Genomic DNA, 25,335 nt, shown 5'->3' with positions numbered 1-25,335 from the left:
CGCCTTGCATTAATGACATGCAAGGTAGGCGTTCCCGTCCAAAAAATGACTTTAAGGCCTGTGCACCTTATTTATACTCCCACGTCATTTTGACGCACAGCAGGGGGCGGCCCTTAAAAAAGGGCGCACAGCCTGATGTGCGCTGCTTTTTAACGCCTGGGTGAGGGCAGGCGTTAAGGGACCTGTGGGCTCATTTCCATGGTCTCTGACCATGGAAGGAGTCCACAGGTGCCCTTCCTTGCCCCCAGGGACACACCCTGCAACCCTCGAAACTGGCGCTGGTTTGCGTCAAAAAGTATAAATATGGGCCTGAATATTTTAGTATACATTCATGATTTTTCAAAGATTGTGATCCCAAACTCCAGTTCTGAGTTTGTCATTTCTTATTGATTTTACATTTAAAAGCTGTTTTAAATCTTGTCTCTAGGGGCACAATACCGCATAGTTCTTGGGATTAACGCTGTCAACTCCTGCAAATCTGGTGCACCATAATCATAGAGATTATCTAAGCAATAGGGAACCCACGGATCCATCACCGATAAACATGCTTTGTTACTGAGGCCAATGCACATTGCAACCCCATTAGTGAGAGGTGTGATTCGTAATTGAACTGTACAGCTTTGGACTAATAATGCTGCGTCCCTGTCTTGTACCACTTCATCGTGAAGTGGATATTTTGGCCATTCTCTGCAAATAATATTTGTATCCTATTGAATGCAGTTCCCATACCTCAGATGAGGTAAGTAAACCACTTGTGATCCACAGATGCAAAACATGTTGATTAAATTGTACAGATGAACCTGTCAAGATCTAAGTAAACCCTTCGAAACAGTTACCGCTCATACCACAATACCCTTGCCATCATGAACTAAAAAACAAATTCAACCCACAATCACTGACCTCATTAAGTAAGGAATTGTTTTCTTACGCCCACTGTTAGTTGACGTAGTATGCCCATTCTCGATATTAAAAAAGTGGGTAAGACCAATTTGTAGCATTTCGTGCAAGAGGTCCACACTGTTGTTGGCTCGGTAACGTCCAGCTTGCCAATAGTTGCCATCCAGGCCACCATCCTTCCCTGCATCCCAGCCACAGACGGTGGGTAATAGTGGTAGATTTTTGATCTGCCGTTTTTCCATTACCAGACAAAAAGAGAGTCAATACCTCTTCCATTTCTTATTCAGTAGAATTAATTAATGTGGCAGAGACTTCTTCAACCACTTACAGAGTCTCCTTCTGTCTTTTCTGAAGATGTAAAGAGATCTTTAGACACCTTGTTCATCTTCAAACAATTCCCTGTTCTGGAATATGCTGACAATGTACTGTTGGCATCTAGAACTGTGAAAGTCTGCAGGGTGGACTCCCTAGATTTGAAGACTGAATTGGCCAACGAAGGACTCAAGGCTTCTAAAGAGAAATTACAATTTTGTCTCTCTCATGTGCAATACGTGAGTCACGAAGTTTCTACTAGCGAGTGGCACATGCCAGCTCATTAAATGGAAATGAGTTACCATGCCCAGTGCCCATCTCCTGGGACACTGTGGGCACAGATCCACAGATCCACTGCCCTGGTGCTCCCACTGCAGATCTTTGTGAAGATAGACAGCCCAGAACCCCTGCATCCGCTAGAGGAGCCAGGAAGAGCCTTCATGCAGATAATGCAGGTGTTGACTATTGCACCTGCTCTGGGATTCCCAGACTACATTAAAACCTTTGCTCTGTAGTGCTATAAGAGGCTAGTATGTGTTTGGTGCAGAATCATGGATTAGAGAAAGCCAGTTCCATGTTGTTCCTCTGCCGTTAACCCCACAGCAGCAGGGCTTCAGTCTTGCTTGTGCTACGTTGTATTGGCTGCCCACATTGTGAGAGAGTACTGGGGATGGTATTGAACTATGTAACACACTCTGTCAGTAAGAGACAAAACATTATATGAATTTGGGCAATATAGGCAATTTAAATTGACATAATATTAGAAATTTCAATAAACCTGTGAATTGATCATGTTAAAGAAGATACAATATGTGGAGTATGTTGAAGGTAGAAGTGATTCTTCCATATATGCCATTAAAATGCCATATTGATTATATATGAGATGTATTTATGAGAAATTGCTGTCATCAGAACTATGCTGGTCAACATATGATGGCAAGGTTTTCCCAGTCCCCACAATATTATTGGCTTTATGTATGGATATCTGTTGGTTGTAAATGAGGCACGGTAAATGGTATGAATTTGTAGATTGGAGAATGTGGCATGCTTTCAGTATTTTTATTTTGGCAAGTGAGGGAGGGGTGCTTCAATTGAGGGTAGAATTTTCAGAAATGTAAAATTTACAAAATTGAGTACTTTCTGAATAAGAATATGGAATGTTTTGTAAGAACAAATAAAAGCAGTTTGAATTGTTTGTAGGCTTCCACAATACGTTTTTGGATCAACATACTTATATTGGAATATATTGACTTTGGGACTTTGGCCATGGATAAAAACAGTTGCATAAGCGGTTACCCCTGGCTTCGCCCCCACAAACATATTTTCAGGGGCCTCTTTTCCTGTTTATTTCACATTGATGAAAACTCCAAGGATATGGAGCTGGTCTCACATCCAATTGTAAGCAACCCTTGCTCAGTCACAGCTTCAACCTTTACCTCCAAAAAGCAACATATGTGCACTGCCATATTACCCCGATGCTAGACCCCCAAATTGTCCACCTCTCACATAACCCTAAACAGTTGTCTCACCTTGAACCCAGCCTCCTTGATGCCCACTTCACAAGGAGAATCCGAGACTGCTTTGTAGTCACTGAACATGTCACAAAACCCCACACTGATCTCACAGATACACTAAAAACCAAGGCCCATATTTATACTTTTTTAGCAGCGTATTTGCGCCGCATTTTGACGCAAAAACTGGCAAACTTACAAAATACAATTGTATTTTGTAAGTTTGTGCCGCTTTTGCGTCAAAAAAGGACGCATATGCGGCGCTAAAAAAGTATAAATATGGGCCCAAAAGTGAAGTCACTTGTTATAATGTTGATGCTCATGCCTTAGAAATGATACTGGTAGTTTACCTGCTGGTCATGCTGTGTGCACTGTGTTTGGGGTTACTGAAGGCCAACTTATTATCTTATTCATTTTTCTGAAGTAGCTGAACTTGTATTCCTCACTAGAGTAAGCATCCTCACTGAGATGAAGAGTGCCACAATAGTCAGACTCCAAAGATGCTTTTCGGGTAGGCCATGACTTCTGGCTACTGGGGATCCAAGAAAGAGCCAGGACCTCAGCAGGACTGCCTAGTAAAGGTGAAACGTGTGTGAAAATTTTACTAAATGTCCTTCTATTACACAATATCATAGCGTTTATGAAATGTGCTGCTCATAAACCAGTCCTAGATGGAGTGTCCTGAGGGAGACCCCCTCAGAGATCTTGCTTCTTAAGAAGTTGCTCTTTTATCTCACTGTGAGACTGACGTGTATACTATGAGGTCAGATGTTCTCTCTGTGCCCACCCTCAGGGGCTTATTTACAAGCCCATTCCACACTGATGCGTCATTTTTTATGACGCTTAGGCGGCGTAGAATGCAGACCCATATTTACGAGCCTACGCAAAGCAACTTTGCGTGGCTTTTCATGGCCTCGTAGATATGGTGTAAGGCAACGCAGCGCTAGTTGGGGTGTTGCCTTACACTGCATCAAGGGGCGTTCCATGGACGTTGTGGTGGGTTTTCCCATGCAACACCCATGGGTTCTGATGAATTCCTAGATTTACAAGGATCTGTAAACCTGGGAGTATGTCAAAACTGTACGCCTCTCCAGGGGAGGCGTAACAAGGAGAAATATCTTTATTTCTCCTCGTTTTTTTCTTTCTGTATGTGAGGAAAACGCCTCCATGGATTGTTTTTGTGCAGGAAGGTGCCTCTTCCTGCACAAAAACAATCTTGCCAACAATGCAGACACCCTTGCACCAAGGTGCCTGCTTTGGCACTGGGCACCAAATTATGCACCGCGCTGGCGGAAAGGGCAGGAATGCACCGTATCTTGTAAACACAGTGTATTTCTGCCCTTTGGAATTGGCGTAGGGCAGCGCAGCAAAAAGACTTATGGCTTATGAGTAAATATGCCCCTCAGAGACTGGTCATTTTTACAGGAACAAGCAGTGGATGCTGAGAAGTAGAACTGGATGAAGCTGAATTGTAAAAGGGACCCAGAAATAATGTGGAGGGACAGAATTGGTCAGATGATAGCCCCAAAATTCCTCCTCCCCATCCTTAACAGACTATATCATGGCTTTGCCAATGTTGCGAATGATGGTATGATACGGGCTGCGGCGAGCCATTGTTTTTCACCATTCTATTACTCAAAATTACTGTCATCCAAGTGCCACTGGTCAACCCCACAATGTTGGAAAGGGAGTTAAACTCCCATCTACTGCCAAACCCCTTCCTTGGGGCCCCTTCATCTATCTGCAGATAGATTGTATCCAAGTGCACAGATGCGGTTCTTACTCGTATGTAGTGCCTTGAGGAGTCTGAACAAGCTGGAAGGTCCAGCTCCAGCGGAGCAACAGGGTTCAAGTCCAGGGCTTTCAATCAGAATTCACTGAGTCCAGGTGTGTTCATCCAGCTCTTCCAATGACAACTCCCCGAATGCAGGCGTTTGTTAAAGGCTGATACTGGAACCATGGTGTCCTGTCAACCTGATGCGATGTGGCAACCCTAGATGTACACAAAGTATGTCTGAATATCACATTAATCGCATCATTGCTTTTGCGTGGGTGTTCCCTTGCAACCAGCCATGGGGTTTGGTGCAAATCCCTCTCTAGAAAGAACAGTAGACAGGGACTTGAACCAAAATCCTATGCTTCTTCGTTTTTCCTGCTTTGCATGTGTGCTGCATACATACTACATACACAATGGGAATCCCTCCCAGTACAAAACCCATGCCATAATGTGAGCAGACACCCTTGCACTATGGCACATGGGTGTCTACGTTGGCGTATAGCTGCCAACACAGGGAGAGAACGGAATAGACCTACATCTTAGTAGATATGGAGCTATTCTGCTGTCTCCCTTATAGACATGTAACGCAGCAACTTTACCTGCTACATTACATGCCTTCTTAGTAACTCTGACCTCCTGTGTTTGAGATAAAGCAACTGCTTCCGAAGTATAGGAAAGCAGACTGTACATAATGCAAATGTATTTCTAAGTGCCTATTGAAAGTGCACTTTCCAGAACTAAGCTGAGAACACTCTTGCATTACTTTTTCAAAAGAATAAATCTTTGTCACCATGAAGCGTCTAGTGACTCCATCAATTAAGGCCTATACTGGCTCCCAGCAGCCCTTAGATTTAGGGCCGTATTTATGTAGGTTTTGCACCCCCTTTCGCCAGGCAAGGGGGCGCAAGGACAATGCAAAACCTAAGTCGGATTTATCAAGCAATGCAAGGCCACCTTGCGTCGTGTGCATGGCTTGATAAATCCAGAGTAACGCAGTGTAGCACAAATCACTGACTTGTGTTACTCTGCCCAGGGAGGCGTTCTATGCGTGGAGAGTGAGCGTTCCCACGCATCCACCCATGGATTTTGGGGAGCTGTAACAAGTAGAAATATTTTTATTTCTCCTCGTCTTTTCCTCTTTCTATGTGTGTTGCAGAATGCAGCACACACAAAAAGAGGAAAAAGCCTCAGAGTATTGTTTTTGTGCAGGAAGGTTGGCCTTCCTGCACAGAATCAATCCAGCCTTCAACGCAGGCACCCTTGCACCGTGGCGCATGCATGCCTATATTGGCGCTATGCAGCCAAAAGTGTGCCAGCACAAGGAAGGGACACAAATGCATCGTATTATGTTAAATATGGTGCATTACTGCCTTTCAAGCAGCGCAGCAAGGATGCCCTGTGTGAAAGCTACAAAAATACACCCCTTAGTGACTAACCAATTCCACACAATTACATTTCTTTCAGCTAGCAGGCACCCTGGGCCTGATTCTCAGGGATTCACGGCCCAGGAGATCCCCGGCCCAACTGCACCGTGCCTTCACTTGCACCCAGAGGCACTTCACAGCCTCATTGACTTTTAAGGGATGGTTGTGGTTTTTTAACTAAAAGTACAGGGCCTGTTTTTCTAAAATTTAAAAAGCACGTGCATGTCGCTCCCCAAATATCTCACCCATTCCCGCCTCTGTTTACATGCAGGTGTCCCTTCAGGTGAGTCGAGGGGGTGAGAGGGAGAAAGCTAGCAATGTCACATTCAGATGCAGAGCCCTAATTGTACCATCTTCTGGGGCTTTCTGAGTGATGGCCAGGGAGGAAGAGGAAAGGCGCTAGATGCATGAATGGCATCAAAGCGCTGGCTCAGAAGAGTCGGTGCTATGTGGACAGTATTTCTTTTAATTTACTAATGGCCAAAGACATCTTCCTCAGAGAGATGCCCTCAGGAGGGAGGGGAGATACTGGGACTCTGTTTTATTTTTTTTAAAGGGCCATCGCTGCCTTAGTGCAGCAGGTTAAGTGGCAGTGTGGCCAGGGGTGTGATGGGCCCCTGCATTCCAATGATGGCTGTCTTATAAGCAAAATGAGGCAGGACCATCTTAGCTTGCTAGGAGTAGGACAGAGGCCCCCCTTCTGCACAGGTGAAAAGGGCCCAAGGACCCGGGACCCCCAGATGTGGGCCTTTTTCTCCTTGCTCTTTCTTTACACAGAGTGACCGACAGTCTGCTTTGGGCCTCAGGCCTAGGAGATGGAACCCAATATAGTGAGCAGATGCGACAACCAGAAAGCAAAGAGCCAATGAAACCTCACTTATATTGTTTACTACCATTCCCTGCTTGCATCAGGACCCAGAACACCTTGGATGTGCCAATGTTGCTTTTAGCCTCAGACCAATGGCCCAAGGAAGGAGAGAAACACAGCAGAGGAGAAGCCTCAGCTCTCCTCGAAGAAATGGCAGCGAGGCAGATGGGGCAAGATGGGGACCCATATTTTTACCATAGGGCAGAGGAGACTGTCCTCTTCGTAAGGCATGAGTGAAGCAGGAGCAGTGGCACCGAGACCCAGGAGTGTGAGGGACCCACTGTATCACAATTATGACTGTTTGTCTTTACAGAAGAGGATTGGGGGCTCATTTTTCTTGCTAGAGTTAGGGCAGCGGATGTCCTTGCTGCAATGAGAGGGCAACACAAGGGAGCTCATATTTGTTAGAAAGAGACAGTGTGTTTCAAGACTGGAGTGATGACAGGGCCCTGCGGGGAGAGGTGAAAGAGGCAGGGAGACATCTTGCTACTCAGGGCCGCAGCTATCATTAGTGCAGAAGGTGCAGTTGCGTTGGAACCTGAGGGGCTCACAAAACCCTAATTATAGGGAGTAGAGGTTTTAGGTCAATTTCTGTGTTTGTTTGTTTGTTTGATGAATTTACTCTTTTATAAGACTCACATTTAGTGTGGATTATGAACATCAGTAAAAAGTGGACTATGCAACTTCATTAAAACGTATCTCTGACATCTCATAAGCCCCGCCCCCTTGTGCTCAGCATTGCCCAACCTGCTCCCTGAATTCTTGCATTAATGTTTTTGGAGGGGGGCTCGACTTTAAAACATTTTGCTCAGTGGGGTTCAGAGCAAAAAAACTTGAAGATCCTTGTTTTTAACGCTGTATTGCTCTTCCGAGTAACGCGCCTGGATTCTCAACTGCAGACAGGTCGGATCTATGATGAAAACATCCTTTTCCTTGAATCCATTCAAATTTCTTGCTTAAAGGTATGGGCATGTTCCCATGTTAAAAATATGCTACCGGGACCTTTGCAATTGAAAATATTTGTCTTTATTTGCTGAGGGGGAATTTCCAGTTGACTAGTTACAAAAACTTTCTACTGGATGCATTTGCAGTTATGTTAATTTTTAGACACCTATTCAACTGTGATGGAGAACATTCTCTTTGCTTAGATTTGCATTAGGTAGAACGTGTATGGTTTTTTTCCACTAGATATATTTAGTTCAAAAGACCATGTCCCTCATAACGAGTGCCCGACTGGAAGATGATTATTAACACTCCTTTCAAAATCTGATACCATGGGAATCGGAATTTAAAATATGGGACAATTATCACCTATTACAAGTCGTGCCCTTTAAAAAGGGGTACAAAATGTAGATTGTGGTGCTTTGCTCACTTAACTCTACGTGTAACGGTACTTCACAGATGCTTCACCAGTCGAAATTTATCTGGGGAAAACTGTGAGGCATGCGGTAACCCCCACAAACTTTGTAATTCCGATTCACGGGCCACATGTAATGAGGGCCTAAGTGCAGCAATTGGATCCAGTAGGAACCAGTAGTACATGGTCAGTCACAGTGCCCATTCAACATGTTTCTTAAAGTCTTCAGACAAGCATCTGCTGTTATGAGTAGGTCATTTTTAAGATGTGGGTTGTAGTCAGGCTGTGTATGCTGAGGACGAGCCTCAGGAGTGGGAGTCCTACAACATGGAACAATGTCAGGGACTGAAAGAGACAGGGGAAGCACGGAGATGGATGGATCAATGGATGGAGGTTCAGACGTATGGATCAATGGATGAAGAGACACATGAGCAGACAGATGTTTTGATGGGTTGATGTCAGGGTGATGGATAAACGATGGTTAGATCATGGATGATCAAACAGAGAGATTTATGAACAGATGAAGGGCAGGTATCTCAAGGGATGAATGGTGGGATGAAGAGGTAGGCAGATGTTAGATGGATGGGTCGAGAGATTCTATGATGGGTGGATGAATGAAAGAGTTTGTCTATGGATGGATGGATGTACTAGACAAACAAATGGATGTTATGATTCCACTAGATAGACATATAGAGACACAGATGGCCTAACAGATTGTGAGACATGATGTGCAACTAGCTATTTAGAAAAATAAGTGGATGGATTGAGGCACAGATGGGAAAATAGATTCAGTCACTATTGGAGAGGTACATGTGGTGATAAGGAGAGACGGAGATATGTGGGTACCACGTGACTAGCCAGAGTAACAGAAGGCAGAGATTAAAAATATAATTGGTAAAAGGGATCCTCCTTACTGATAATTCGAAATGAATGTTGATTCTTCATTTGAGAAAATTTTGGTGAACAAGTTTTACCCTAAGAATGAGTATTGTGCATCCCAAAAACATGACCACCACCCTCCCAGCCTCTTGTCACCCCATATAGACTGTTCTTTAAGTGTGAATAAATAAAGGGTATATACACAATAGATACATTTAATAAAAAGTCTTTGCGAAGCGGTTCAATTGCTGTAGGAGAGCCTGTGATTCACAGGCCTTGCAGGAAGGTCATTCTTCCCAATGTCCCAAAATAATGAATGTGCCCTTCCTTCAAAGAACTTGTGACCCACGACTTTGGGGGCTGTCTTATCCTGAAGAATGTTTTCATGGAAAGGTGAGGGGAAACCTTCATCATTTTCTGGGACCAAATCACATGAAATGTACGGTGACAACCTGATGCCAACCTCGTGCCAATGATTGTTGAACCCGTTCTCTATGTCCTTCTCCCTATCCTAATGCTTTCTGGGATGTGAAATTGTCAGACATAATACTTGGGACTTGGCATCCATGGGCATTTCATCCAACAAGTGGAGCGGCTTAATGGAATGATGGAGACATTGTCTTCCAAGCACGGAAAGTCCTTATCTTGAGCTCACTCCTAGAGATTATTCAGGTCTTTCATCATGAGTCATTAGGGAGCTGTTCCATTGCCAAGGTCCATCCAGCGAGAAGCCTATCGTCCACGGATGAGGGGAATGGTAGTGATGTGCAAAAGCTCAGGGACCTGGGCTAATATTAGAAACATATTCTGTAAGGGTAGCCTTCGTTTCCAAACTGGAAAGCAAGACTACTATTCCCAGAATGCCCTTAAGAGCAGAGAAGTTAACCAACCAGAACCAGGCAGGGATTTCCCATGAGAGTTTTGGCTGCTTCTAGACTATGTCCATACGGGTGATCCCCAACTCAGTTTGTGTGGAGGAATGCTAAACAGTCTACTACATTCCATTGAACCTGCTAATTGTCCAGCGGAAGGATCTACTCCAAGTCAATGGAGATGCATCGACATTGTTTGACCCGGGTGATCCTTTTCTTCTTCGTTGGCGGCTGCAACTCTGGGCAGTTGAGTGTGATGGTCATAGTGGTGAACTTCTTGGGCTTGCAGAACGAGCATGACTGGAAGGAACCTTCTTCCCGGCGAAAATGCCGAGGGATGTAGAAGGAGTTGCATTGGCCGTAGCAGAAGCGGTTAAGGATAGTGCGGCTGTTGCAGCCCTCCTCGTGGATGGTTTGCTTTAGCGGTTGGGTCTTGCACCAATCCCGCTTCAGATACTTGCGCTCAGTGACATGCAGGGCCTCCTGGCTGGACTCCAGCACCTCCTCTGCAGGCATGGCCGTGCCTTTGCCTCTGGCCCGCCCGCCGCCGCCCACCGCCTGCTGCTGCGTCTGCTCAGAGTCGTTGGGTTGGGCCTTGTCTGGAGGCGGGATGGCTCCCTGCGATCCGCGCATGTTCTTTTTCCCCTCTGTCGTAGGGAGCAGCAGCCCATACAGCAGGAGCAGGACACCCACAGAATAGGCCAAGCGAAGCATCCTAGGAACAAACGGAGGCAAAAAAAAGAGGAACTTTGAGCAAGATGTCAAGAAACAGATTCAAATATTGTTTCTGTACATACACATATTTACTTAGAATACATGAATACGAAGCAAGCAACAGAATTATGGCATCAACACCTAATAACGTGGCAAGAGAATATTACCATTTCAAGATCATTTTTTCTACATCTGGTTGTGCTGTGACTTAGCAAAATTGCAATCACAGATTCTTCACACAAGCACAATTGTATTGACTGGTTTTATGGTACTTATAGTTGAACATTGTCTCTCTTCGCATTCATATATTTCGTTTTTTCACATACTACCCTTTATTTTTTTCTTTTAAATTTTGTTTGCATTTACTCAAATGTAGCACACCAGTACTAGAAAGATGGATAATGACAAAAATCTATTCCATTTCTAAAGTCTCTTGACTCGATGAATCATGAAATGGCAAAAGGGAGATTCTATAGTGCCAAAGTAAGCCCTCAAGGCACTTGTTATACCAGCAAATATGTCCATCAGTTATGTCACCAGTAACCATTTCTCATCAGGTGTTTTGCAAGTAATCAATCTATCTATCTATCTATCTATCTATCTATCTATCTATCTATCTATCTATCTATCTATCTATCTATCTATCTATCTATCTATCTATCTATCTATCTATCTATCTATCTATCTATCTATCTATCTGCATGTCTGTCTATCTGTCTATCTATAAGTCTGTCTGTATGGATCCAGAGAGAGCAGAGAGAGGATGGGAGGACGTGTAACCAGTAACTGGTTATTATGGGCCAATATTGCATCACAGGGTACAGGTAGCATCATAAATCTCGAGGTCAGCAGAACCCTGAGAAGGCAGTATAGAACCCCATTACACATATTACCAGTTATGTATTTTGTATGTTTTTATGTTTATTTTGAGGTCAATGGGATGAAAACACTTTTATCTTCAAAGTGCAGCTAGCAATGGCCAGCGCTTTTAGTTAGAATTTTTAGATTTCGTTTACATTTCATGAATACAATGTTGATAAAACAATGGACAGTGGTGACGGTCAATGGATTTATGCGGTACTGTGGCTGCAGTGTTTACCACATAATTACGAATTAACCACGTTAGACACGTACTTTGCAAATGTCAACAAACATGTTGTTTCCACAACAAAATGCCACACAACAATTATACATAAACATTCTTATCACACATTACCAGTTCCAAAAATGTGCTTTTATAATTTAGCGCTAAAAGATGTGTACATCAAGCACTGCCTTACTTACCGCTAAGGACATGTAATGGTGCTGGGGTCCCATGGACAGTTGCAGGGCTCCCTCAGTCTTTTTGTGGCATTGTGGCCCCCTAGCGTTAACGGGCTTCAACAAATGGCGAAAGTATAATTTAATCAACAAGGTCGACTGGGAGTGTTCAAACTGATGTGGGATGACATTTTGGAACTCTATTAGGCGCTATAATGTATGTCAGCACTTCTAAAACGGTTGCTTCACCCTGTTCTCATATTTAATGTTTAACTTCTGTTCATTAGATAATCTTACACATTTGCTTGCAACAAAGCATATTTTTATTAATTGCTGTTTGTTTACATTCAGAATGTCAGCTTTGCTTATATGTATTACCTCAACGGTGTATTAAATGTTTATATTCTAAGAAACATTTCAAACGTTAAGGAAACAGGGTCCGGGACGCTGCAGACCTGAATGCTTGGGGCAGAGGAGCCATGCCGGCCTCCGTACTCGCATTTGTATCCGTGTCCAATGAGAGGCACATTTAATTCCTGCCTCATTAATATTCATGAGCCGGCAGTGTGAGCCACCGGCCCTTCTACAACGAATAACAATGCGATGGAAACTTAGATAGTTGGCAAGAAGCCAGAGGCCTTCAGGAGCCCAATCATCAGATATTGGGACAACCTACTACTGTCCCTCAATGGTACCCTCAAAGATGCCCATCTACACCATGAACCTCCAGGGTCAGCTGACTTAGTCCGTGTTAGTCCTACCGTACACTCTTTACGGCAGCAGTCCTTCCTTCCCCACCCTCCACATTAAAGAGCTTCCCCCTCAGTAACACAGGCCCTGATTACGACCGTGGCGGATAGAATGCTCCATCACAAACGTGACAGATATCCTTATATAGGATATAATGGAACTTGTAAAGCGGCAGACAGGATATCCGTCTCATTTGTCACGGAGAATCCCACCCGCCAAGGTCGTAATCCGGCCCCCTATTCACTGCATAACACCGCATTGAACGTATTCCTCTCATTTCCCTTACGGTTAGCTCAGCAACCTGTGGTTGACCATCTTCTGGCTATTGTACATTTTTTTATGCCACCAATCACAAGCACTATAAAGCAATTTTATCCAAATTCCCAAATCATAGGGCATCTTGTGAAACAATAGGAGCCGTCTGCGGGATGGCCCGCCCTCGAGATTAAAGATCTATCCAACTCTCCCAGCAAGGCCCAGTCTCGTAAACTCCTCAGTATCCCAAAGTTTTGTTGCTGAATATCCTATTAGCATGTGTCAAAAAATCCAATAAAGATGGTTTAAAAAAAGAAAAGGGCAACACCCTACTCAGAGAGTGTTTGAATCTTTCCTGTATTCAGCATGGTTAGAAATTCTCCTAACTCTGTCCAGTTTGGTTGTCAGGTTCTTTGGTGCATGCTCTTTGAAGTGCAGTAGCTGAACAAAAGTTCCCAAAAATAAAATATCTTTTTTTTAAATATGGAAAAGCACCTTTAACACTGGCTTGGGAAGCTTTTAAAGCATACGTTTGGGAATAACTATTTTACTCTCAAGCAAGGAACAAAAAGCTCAGAGACAACATGAGCCTTGTAACAAGTGAAGAAACATCATAAAAAGTGCAGTATGCCCAAGGAGACATGATGAGTATTCTTCAATTAGAACTAGAAAAGCTGACTTTTGAGAGATTTTAATGGTAAACTAGATTATAACTGGTTACCCTTTTAATATTGAGCCCCTCTAAATTGGTTGACAGTTCTTGGGGCAAAGGAAAAGAAATGTCGAGGAAAAGCCTTCTGGTGACAACTTGACAGTCTTGCTTTTCCAGAGATATGGCCTTCCACCTCCAGCAGCAATTCCAGGCTCCGTATTTTACAGAAAAACTGGAAATCACTCAGGAAGCAGAAATAGAAGTTGGATGGGAAATAAATGTTAATCAGAAAAAACCCTTTCAACATCTGCAGGCCAACAGACCTAGATGATAGATAGATAGATAGATAGATAGATAGATAGATAGATAGATAGATAGATAGATAGATAGATAGATAGATAGATAGATAGATAGATAGATAGATAGATAGATAGATAGATAGATAGATAGATAGATATACAGACATATAGATAGACAGATAGATAGATAGATAGATAGATAGATAGATAAACAGATAGATAGATAGATAGATAGATAGATAGATAGATAGATAGATAGATAGATAGATAGATAGATAGATAGATAGATAGATAGATAGATAAACAGATAGAGAGATAGATAGATAGATAGATAGATAGATAGATAGATAGATAGATAGATAGATAGATAGACATATAGATAGATAGACAGATAGATAGATAGATAGATAGATAGATAGATAGATAGATAGATAGATAGATAGATAGACATATAGATAGATAGACAGATAGATAGACAGATAGATAGACAGATAGATAGATAGATAGATAGATAGATAGATAGATAGATAGATAGATAGATAGATAGATAGATAGATAGATAGATAGATAGATAGATAGATAGATAAACAGATAGACAGATAGATAGATAGATAGATAGATAGATAGATAGATAGATAGATAGATAGATAGATAGATAGATAGATAGATAGATAGATAGAGAGATAGATAGATAGATAGATAGATAGATAGATAGATAGATAGATAGATAGATAGATAGATAGATAGATAGATAGATAGATAGATAGATAGATAGATAGATAGATAGATAGATAGATAGATAGGTAGATAGATAGATAGATAGATAGATAGATAGATAGATAGATAGATAGATAGATAGATAGATAGATAGATAGATAGATAGATAGATAGATAGATAGATAGACATATAGATAGATAGATAGATAGATAGATAGATAGATAGATAGATAGATAGATAGATAGATAGATAGATAGATAGATAGATAGATAGATAGATAGATAGATAGATAGACTAAAAAATCAAGTCTGCAGCAAGTGAAGGTGTGACACAGAGAACTCAGTTCAGTCACCTTCTGTACTTGGTTTCCGAGAAGTAGCTCCTAAAAATCACAGGAAGTAATCATATATTTTACAACAGTTTGGGAAGTAAAACTAATATATTCCATTTGATTTTTATCTTTCCCAGTAATGAAAAGTTGGTCAGGATTTCCCGAGAAAAAACATTAAGACGAAGGAAATTGCAAAAAGAAAATAATTGCTAAACAAATCCTTGTGGTACATGTGGCATTACAAAGAGGCTAATTTCCACCAAACCACGCGTGTGCACAGTACCACGCATGCAACGCTAAAGAGGCGCAGCGTGCATTGGAATTTTACTCGAATCCACCAGAAATGTTATTCAACAGAAAATTAAACAACTCGTGGGGCTGATAGTTTCTTCAAAAGGGAATACAACATATATTCCTTCTGTTCTTAGTCAGCATAAGAGAGGCAAAAGTGATTATTTTGGCTCCTAGAGCAACCTTTTATAAATGTTTAGGACAAAGTTTGATGCCTTGGTCGTTGGATTATGGGAGACCTTCGACTACACTTTAGTCTCAGTGATGTCTCCAGAGGCAGAACTTGCAACAGTATGCTGTAACTCTCACGATGCTTCCAAAGGTTCTGGGAGGCCTGGTTGCTCTTCACCACACTGATGGGATGGGAATGTCTTTTGCATGGTATACAAGTGTGTTCCTCTGCCCTGAGGGCCCGACGCCATGTAAATCTGCTATCCTGGCTTTTATTTTGCCCATGTGTCACTCTAATCTACTGTGTGTGCAGAGACGTAGACCTGTCATGGCAATGTGTGGTTCTGGACTTCTTGTGTGACCTGGAGGTGTGCAGCAAGAATGCCCTAGTGGTGGACAGAGGACCACTGTCCATTTCCTGGTGTAGCACATAAACTGGTGATAGCAGCACACCAGGTTTGATGGCTTATAGTGTGTCAGCCCTTTTTATTTGTGTCAGTGATAATGTGGTCTACTGATCCCTCTTGTGTAAAGTTCCACAGTTAGGTGTGCCCCAGAACCTTGCTACGACGTCACATGTGTGTGTCAAGTGCGAGGACGTGTCCAGTGAGGCTGTGTCATAGCAGGGTTTTCTATGTGTGAGTCTGAGTAATGAAGTCAGTGGGATTCATTTGGAACGCCTGGTTTAGCATGGCACAATATTGGAATGAGGACAGCTTCTCCAGCCCAGGATAGTTCTACGGGCTCTATTTCTGTTACTGAAGAGTGAGATCCAGACAATGAAGCGAGGGGGATGGAGAAGGCATTTACCTTTAGCATTTCTCTGAGGACGTTTGTTATCAAGGGACTGCTGACTAGTTCTTCCTAAGAACTGTCATCTGGTTGAGGGTAGGGCAGGAGAGGTGTTGTATTGCACTTTATGTTTTTCATAAGTGAGGAAGTATTTTTATGTCAGGCCAATCCCTCTTGATTAATGTGTCAGAAAGGCTGCTGGCAGGCAGGTACAGAAACATCACACTTCATTGGGCCTGTGTTGTGTGTGCTCCAGTTTGGGGGCAGCTCCTATGCTACCTACCTTTAAAAGCATCACTGCACACAAAGGCAGTGTCTAGTGAGCAGCCTGGGAGGGAATCTTGAATAGAGAACCACCCCAGTCTAATTATGATGTTTGAGACAGTGGATCTAAATCTCCTTTCTAGAATAAGTGTACAAAACCTTCACACTTTGTTCTCCTTCCGAACCCTTCATGACTACAGAAGGAAGGACTCTCAGAGTGCTCAAATGACTTTTTGTATGACCAGCGCTGGTGCCCGCATGACACATAGGGGCAGATTTGAGAAAAGTGGCGTTGCATCCAAATCAGCACCACTTTTTTGCACCCCTTAGTGCCCCCCTAACACCACCATGTGTGCGCCCTATTAAAGATATGGCCATCATGGCGGTAGACAGGAAACTAGCATCAACATTTTTGACACTAGTTTGGCACCTTGCAGGATTAGCGGCAAAAATGTTGACACTAATCCTTCAAAGCACAATGAGGCCCATTATAACTAATGGCGTGCCTCCTTTTTAACGCCTGCTCTGTGCAGGCGTTAAAAATGCTGCAAAAAATGGCGCATAGAAATCTAAAAGATTTCTTTTTCGCCAATTTTTTCCGCCCCCTAACGGGGCAACGGCCCCCTTGCATCCATTATGCCTGGCGCAGGCATAATGTGGCACAAGGGGTTACAAAGTGGCGCAATGCATGCATTACGCCACTTTGTAAATCCGGGGCGGTGATTTTGGCTTTAAATGTTGGGCTACATTAGCTTACAAAAATGATGCTAATGTGATGCAGGGAGGCACTAGGCCCTCCTAAATCTGGGCCCCAGTCTTTCAGAGGTACGGGGACATCACCTGACTGCTGCACTTTCTGCTGGAGGTACTAAGGCCCATATTTGTACTTTTTTAGCACCGCATTTGCGTCATTTTTTGACGCAAAAGCGGCGCAAACTTACAAATACAATTGTATTTTGTAAGTTTGTGCCGCTTTTGCATCAAAAAGTGGCGCAAATCCGGTGCTAAAAAAGTATAAATATGGGCCTAAAGGTCTACCTAGTGTCTAGAGTCCTGCCTGCCTGCTGAGAGAGGGAAGATTCTGCCTACTTCTGCTAGAGGAGAGGCTGTAGAACTGAGGGACACCCAAACAAAGTGAACTTCCGAAGAGTGAAGCCAGGAGAGACCTGTGCTGCTGAGGACCCCCACCGTATGTCAGGAAGGTCCCCGCAGAGAACCATTACGAGCCTCCATCACTGTGTCAGCCCTATCTGGGCTGTAGTTGCTGTGATGAATCTTCTGGCCAGGTTGAGGCTACAACGGCTATGGTGACTGCACCTGCCCAATTGGGCTGCACCTGCCATGGTGACCATGGCAGCCAAATTTGATCTATACTTGACTGAACCGGCCAAGAGATCCCAGTAGGGGCCAGCCCCCTTTCCGTGTGTGGACAGGACGCATCAATCAGGCCCTCACCTGCGCAGAAGCACCGGGTTGTTGCTCACCACCGAAATAGCCCGGGTGGATATATGCAAGGAAACAAGCACTGCACTCAGCCTCCTCAGCAGCCCCTACGACTGCCTTTACTTACCATAGGTTCTCCGCCAGCCAGAGGAGGGCGAAGCTGCTGGCTCGACACTGGGTGAGCAAGAAATACTGAACTGTTACCCTTGGCACCACCAGAAGTAAGAACCTTTGAAACAAGTGAACTGAGCATGCATTTGACTTGTAGGGCATCAAAAAACTTCAGCTTAGACTGATTCATGCGTTTACCCTAATTGCCATATGGGACGCAAAGCAACACAGACAGATTTACAATGACCATAATGTTACTTTCCTATCTTTCTGTCAGTAGCATTAGTATTATTCCCTGTATGACTGATTTCTACGAGAGTACCCAGCAGACCAGCGATTAGTCATGTGCAGTGTGTGACTTACTACAGGCCTTAGCTGGAGTGAATGTGAACTTGTCTTGTCAGTAGTTCGACCATAGCAATTATGGTTGTAACTTTGGTGAATACCAATTGTCTCTTTTGTGGGTGTATTTTAGTATTTGCATGTCCCTCCCTAAACTCCTCCTTAATTTTCCGGTAAGTCCGCCCTTGTAATAGGGCATATTCCCAATTTTACTACCACCCTCTGTTGCTCCCCCCACCTTTACACCAGAAATGGAGACCCCCCACATATGCAGAGTTCTCCATGCCATGGAGGAGTACTCCCCAGCTAAGAGGTAGGACAGACATAGGCAGAGATCTCCAGCCAGTGGTTTGTGAGTAGCATTTGTGAGTACCTAAACTAGTACTACCAGAGTACTACTTTATGTACTCATAAATGCTTTTGTGGCCAAGTACCATGTCATGAGCAAGTCACAACTACTCTAAAAACACCTTTGTGAATCGCACCCCCAAAAAGGAATGCATCATATTGGTTATTCTGCAATGTTTTTTTCAAACAATACAAACATTTCTTCCTCCTGTCTTAATGCTGACATAAATCAACACTGCACCTTAGAACAAAGAGAATCCCGGTGGAGGGACAGCTGAAACCACCCGTCCCGTTGGCTTGAAAATGCAAGAATAATGCGTCTCACGTGGGTAAGAGCAGCTGACATGGTAACATAACATCATGTAACAAAACAGAACGTAACATAACATAAGGTAATGAAACATACTTTTATATTACATTACATAACATTACGTAACATAACATAACATCAGATAACGTACCATAATGTAACATAATAAAATATAACATGACGAAACATAGCATAACATTTTCCGGGGACCTCCAGACCGGGGGGGGGGGGGGGCATACTAGGATTCCTTTGTTTAAGCTGCTTAATCATATTTATTAATACAGTATCTTAGCTCTTCAACCAACTCTGCACTCAGGAACAAGAGTTTTGACTCACTCTCTGCTGTAACCTTCTTCTTTCATTCCTGCCCTGACTCTCACACACTACATAATGTTTCCAAGGTTCGCAGATCACACATCCACCACTAAAAACTGGAATTAAGAGGGCCCCTTACATTTACTGACAGCGGCTGGTCAACAAATCAGGGCAAGAAGTCAGCAGAAACTTATCAAACTCTTATGATGAAATAGCTGCAACTTTGTGGGCATTCGTCAACTTAAGGATCTGTGTAGACCCCCGCCCCAAACTTCTAGATAAACCTACTCACATCTGGTACCCAACACTTCGGAGGCAGAGGAGCAAAGCTATAAAGCTACCCACACTTCTACTCTATGTAAACATGTAAGTGGCTTTGAAGACGTCCCTCTTTAGAAAATAATTTTCATGATACCAACCGGGTACTAATATAGTACCCATTGTTGTTCTTTTTTCATTCTGTGTCGATCAGCTGCAAGCCTAGAAGTGGACTCCCACTGCACTTGGGACTGTCAAAATTCAGTTATGTACTATCACGGAAACATTGAAAAGGCACTGAGGTTTCCAGCAGTAGCAGCAGTGGTTTAAGGGACCTCTGTCATCCCCCTGGGAGAAACAAATGACACCAAGAGCTGTGGGGACAGGTGAGATAAGGAAACAGCTGAGAGACAGAGTGCAATGTGGAGCTGAGGGGAGAAGCACACCGTGAAAAAGCAATGTGGGGGAGAAGCAGACGAGAGCGAGGACATAACAGAGTGGGCAGGAGAGAAGCACAGGCGTGATAGAGAGCAACATGGAGTGCAGCAGAGTGGGGGAGAGAGACGTATGCAAGGGAGATAGCCAGAAACACATGCCCTTTCATGGAATGCTCATCCAAAAAGAAAAAAAAAAGTACTGCCCTATAAGTAAGCAATGGAAGCACACAAGTAATGAGGCCATGCTCCAGGGGAGGGCTGGCCACGATCACTGAAGTAAAGCCCACACTAGGTAATGAATAAGAAGCAAACAAATGAGAGTGACCATAAAGCCAACCAATGGAAGCAATGGGCAGGCTCTAAGATCACTGTAAAATAATAATTGGTCTTTTCTCAAACTGACAGCTTATGCCATCAGGTCGATGAGACCTCAAAATGACCAGCACTAGTTCAACTTCTTACTGAATGGACAAAGTATTCTGCCTTTGAATAATCACTGGCCCACTGTGCCACAGGTGCATCAGGCATTGAAGGATGACACCCCGTATACCTGTGCAAGTTGAACATAAGAACTGGTAATTTTAACACAGTTTCAACCCATCTGAAGAGTTCAGGTTAGTCCAGGGACCAACTGCACCTACCAGCACAGTCCTCACAAAGCCCCAGACTCGGCATGCCAAACCTCTTTTAGCCAGAGCATGGTGAGCACTCACACTCCACCACCCACAAAGAGTTTACGCTTCAGTAGGGCTGTCCGTCAATCCCCCAGGCTTTCACATGCCAGTTTGCAGGAATCCCACAAGATTACTTCCTGCTACTGTGCCCTGCGTCTCTCTGTAACCAGAGGTTGGCCCAGCCCAAGCTAAGATCACACAAGGTAAGTACCTGGCTCCTGACACAGGGTTGACAACCTATCAGGTGACATAAGTGAAAACCGCAACTTTTTCACCAAGAAAACCATAATCATCATTTTTAGGTCAAGCGTGCAAGCGCTTTGACATGTTGTGAGTGTTGTGGGCTTTAACCACGCACACCACATGCCCATCACTTTCACTTGTTCATGGGTTTGCCTTTCAAAAATCACTTATCATTGTTAAATGCTTTATGTTTGTTCCTCCTTCGGGCAGTTTGGTTACCGCCTTGGACACCAACCCTGTTACAGGGATAATTGCAGAATTGCCGATACATTTGACTGTGAGCAAACTTCTTTTTCCTATTGTGTCTCTCCTTCACACTCATGGCAGCCAGTGCGCTTTGAATGGGCTCTCTTATGTCAAAAAATGTTTTACTTTTCATTTTCAATTTATGTGGCATAAAAAGTCCAGTTAGGTATTTAAAACACCAATAGCTCTAACAAGAGCAAATGTGAGACCCATTGCATTGCAAATGCTTGTTTTTTTAGGAGGCATGTGGTTTGAATAAACATGCGGAGGGAAAGGGACTCGTGGAGTTTTCCCCCCATACAAATAGGAAGCAGTTGTGATATATATTTAAAAAACAGTTGGTAAAGGGGTGATGGCAGTAGTTTCTTGGTGAAGCAGTAATAATTTATTATGGAGCCAGCTAAGACTCAAGAGGTCCAAATACTTCATGACCTGGTACTGCTGCCATGTGTAAGTCCAGGGCGGACCGCGCAGCATCATTTCTGCTGGAATACTTTAATACGATCATCCGTGTGTTGAGACGGGAGTGGAGGGAGGGAGTACTGAGTAAGGCAGGAGTAAGAAATAGTATGATGTGAGAGGTTCTATGAGAGAAACTCAAAACAAGCCTGCGCTTTGCAAAACAGTTGAAAACTGTAACCTTTTCCTTAGTGTCCTGACGATGCCAGGATCCGAGGCAGCAGCGTTGCATAGTGTACAACCGCTTAAGCAAAGTAGCCGGGGCTGGACTGGGGCTAGCGGGCATCGGACGTTTTCCCGGGAGGTTGAAAGGGTGGGCGCTGGTTCTGCAGCAGTGGGAGCCGGTCTTGTGACTGGGGGCTGGTTTTGCAGAGGTGCTGCAATATCGGCCCCCCAGTAACAAAAGCAGCAGTCATTCAAACTTGCAAACCTCACCCTCAACCCGGGGGCTGGTCCAATAAAATTACCAGGGCTGGTTATGGTTCCCAGTGCAGCCCTGAAAGCGGTATTTGCAGCAATGACCAAGGGGTGCAAATTTGCGGTTGCAAATATGTGTCAGCATATTTTACACCATGGACCACATGTACAAAGCATTTTTGTGCTCACAGGCACTTGGATTCGGAGCTTGCAACTGCAAAAAATGTGTACTGCCCATTTGCATCCAGTTTCATTTGACATTAGTATTCCACCGGAAGCCAGGCCGGGCTCGCGCTACTGTATTTGACTTTGCTTGGACTTCTAGGGGTGTTTGCCCTGTTTCCACACTATTAAGCCCACTGTGCACTCACAACAAATTTTAGCCCAGTAATTTTGCATGCAAATGTTGAATGCTGCTAGCAGTTGTGCTGATTGGCATTGCACAGCACCCCAAAATACGGTCGGAAAACATTCACATTTTACCGATTCCTTGAAGGTGGGAACCAATTCGCAAATGGGAAGGGGTCCACCCCTGCCCCTTTGAGAATGGATGTAAAAATATTTTTAGGGCAGGCAGTGGTCCCACAGCACACTGCCTACTCTTAAAAAATGAAAAGAACATTTTTCATTTTTATTTTTGAAACACGTCTTGTTTTCCTTTAAGGAAAATGGTCTGCATTTAAAAACAATTATTGCTTTATTTAAAAGTAATCACATACATAGTGGTCTACTGACCCTAGCAGGCCACCATCCCTGTGATTTTTGCCATTCCCAATGGGTCACAAACCAAGCCCTACCTCATGAATATCAATGAGGTCGTTTTATTTTGCGGCCCACTGGGAATCGCAAATATGTGTCAAACACACTTCTGTACGTATGTGTTTGCGATGACCAAATAGCGAATCACAAACATTTGCTATTTGGTATTCGCAAAGCTGACCATAGGACATCTGGCCCTTGGACACTGCTGGGTGTAAAAACTTGCAAATGTCTGAGCAGCACAAATAATCTGGGACCATGACGTCACAAGAGCCGCGCCAATGAAACGCGCCAATGAAAGGCTATGGGTGTACATGCAAATGTAATAGATTGCTATTGGTCGTGCACCACAAGCTAAGTAAATAAACGTGTTATTTTGAGAATGGGAAGAAAGCCCGGACCTTGAGTGCTCGGGTTGCTGGCGCCGGAGGGGGTCAACGAGAACTGAACGGGTTTTTATGTTGACAACAGAGTCAAAGGCAAACACATGTTTTCCTTGTAAACCGAATCTGGTGGATTTCACGCCTGGGTGCACGTGTCCAAAGGCCTCTATCCATCACGGCTCGTGCGCTGGACGTCATTGGCCGGGATTACAAGAGGAAGCGCCCAGGACATTCTTTAAGGCTTCAGGGAGCCCTCTGGAGGGGCGCGAATGACTTTGATGTATTATCGTTCGGAAGTTTGCATCTCTTCTCAGTCTGTGCAGCTAGCTCAGTGGGTTGTGCGTCCTCAAGTCTGATGAGCTCTGTGTCCAAGCTGAAGGTGATCTGTTTCGAATTCATGCAGGGTCTACTCAGCCTTCCCCCCCCACCGGGTTCCAATTGCGTCCTACCTCATTAATATTCACTAGACAGGTCACTTTGCAACTCTTGCAAATATGCTATTTGTGATGCAACCTAATAGAACATTGGTGCACAGCAAAATGCAAATCCATTCACGAAAGAGTCAATATGCAAATTGCGCACCCGGGTTTGGGAATGGGTCTTTGTGCATCAGGCCCAAAGTTTTTAACATACCACAGCCTAACAGACCATAACACCGTATAGCTTAACATAACACAGAACAGCATCACTTATCAACACATAACATTGTTTACCATTACAGCTCACACTGGGCCTGATCACGAGTTATTTGTAAGGGTGGGGTGGTAAATCCATACTCAGAATTCCTATTTCATTGCAGTAACACCCCACCATCACCCTGCAGTTGTGAGTTTTTGCCTGAAGCATGAAATAACATGCAGGTTACAGAATTACCCAACCTGCTTCCCAGTGTATTCACTGGTTAACAGACCAGTTCTTGTGCACATATTCTACCTGCATTTGGCATTTGTAATTGTTACCAAGTTTCACCTCATACGGTACACTGTTGTAACAAAACTTTAGGGGGGCCCTTTGCAAAGTACATGGAGGCCCCCTTCCAGACTTACTAGGAGCTCTCAGGCCAGGATACTTTCCTGAGGGGGCCCCTGGAGCTCGAACCCTGCACCGCGGGGGCTTTGTGGGCCTTTGTTACACCATTGATCTGGTAATGTCGGATGCAGTAAATCCTAACAAACTGTACATCTGTTCAGGTTGACAATGGTTACAAGATACAGCAGAACACACTATAACATGACACTGCATAGCATAGAACAGTGGTTCCCAACCTGTGGTCCGGGGGCCCCTGGGGTCCGCGAAGCTTCCTCAGTGGGTCCACGACTGCTTAGAAAATTAAATAATATTAAGAGATCAGGCTCCCAGCTTTCAGTAATGAGTCAGTGGATTCCAATAATGATTCAGTGGGGGCCCCAGGGTTCCAGTAATGATAAAGTGGGGGTCCACAGAAGTCAAAAGGTTGGGAACCACTGGCATAGAATATCAAAGCACAGCATACCATACACAGCACAAAATGACATGACACATAATAGCATACTATAGTATACCATAAAAAAAACGCATAGTACCATATAGCAAAGCATAGGAGACTGTTAGCATAGGAAAGCACCGCATAACAGTACATAAGACAGGACAGCGTTCTGGAGCACAACATTATTTAGCAAATAGCATGGGTCAGCATAGGGACGCATAAAATACATGATCATAGAATAGTATGTAGTAGTGCTGTGTGCGTAACAAACATAATTTGACACACATAAATCACACCATAATCAGACACAGTAACACATCACATAGCGAAACTAGGGCGAGAAGGTACCAACCCCAGTGCAACTGCAGGGCCACACTAATGGCAGGATGTGCACTACATACAAAACATATATAATACGAAGTATGATTCATACATGTAACACGTATGTATGTTGGGTGTATTATATAGTGCAAACCCAGCCGGGAAGCAATGGACCGCTGTGAAGAAGTCTAGAGCAGAGGGTACGATTTTGAGAAAGTCTACAACAGGAAGCGAGACGGTGGGTACCTAATGGATGTGGTGATAAAGTTCTGTAAGTGTCACAAAATAGAATCATACATCATCATCATCATCATAAAACTTTATTCGATTTTTGGCAAATCACAAAAGCCCACATATTAATAAGACAAAAATAACATACATAAGGGTACTCGTCTTGAAGCGGGCGTAGT

The 25,335-nt window shown here is 43.7% G+C and overlaps 1 protein-coding gene across 1 annotated transcript in view; it reads right to left on the bottom strand.

The window, feature by feature from the left end:
- Positions 1 to 7,792: 7,792 nt before the first annotated feature.
- The window catches only part of GREM1 (gremlin 1, DAN family BMP antagonist), a 55,320-nt gene continuing 37,777 nt past the window's right edge, over positions 7,793 to 25,335 (bottom strand). Inside the window, exon 2 of the mRNA XM_069209003.1 lies at positions 7,793 to 10,612. Within this exon, the coding sequence (XP_069065104.1) occupies positions 10,060 to 10,611 (552 nt within the window). The 5' untranslated portion in view covers position 10,612 and the 3' untranslated portion in view covers positions 7,793 to 10,059. The remainder of the gene's footprint in view (positions 10,613 to 25,335) is intronic.

The sequence above is a fragment of the Pleurodeles waltl genome, chromosome 9, assembly GCF_031143425.1.
Source record: "Pleurodeles waltl isolate 20211129_DDA chromosome 9, aPleWal1.hap1.20221129, whole genome shotgun sequence".
NCBI lineage: Eukaryota > Metazoa > Chordata > Amphibia > Caudata > Salamandridae > Pleurodeles > Pleurodeles waltl.
The sequence above is the reverse complement of the archived record's forward strand: the minus strand, read 5'-3'. Positions and strand labels throughout refer to the sequence as shown.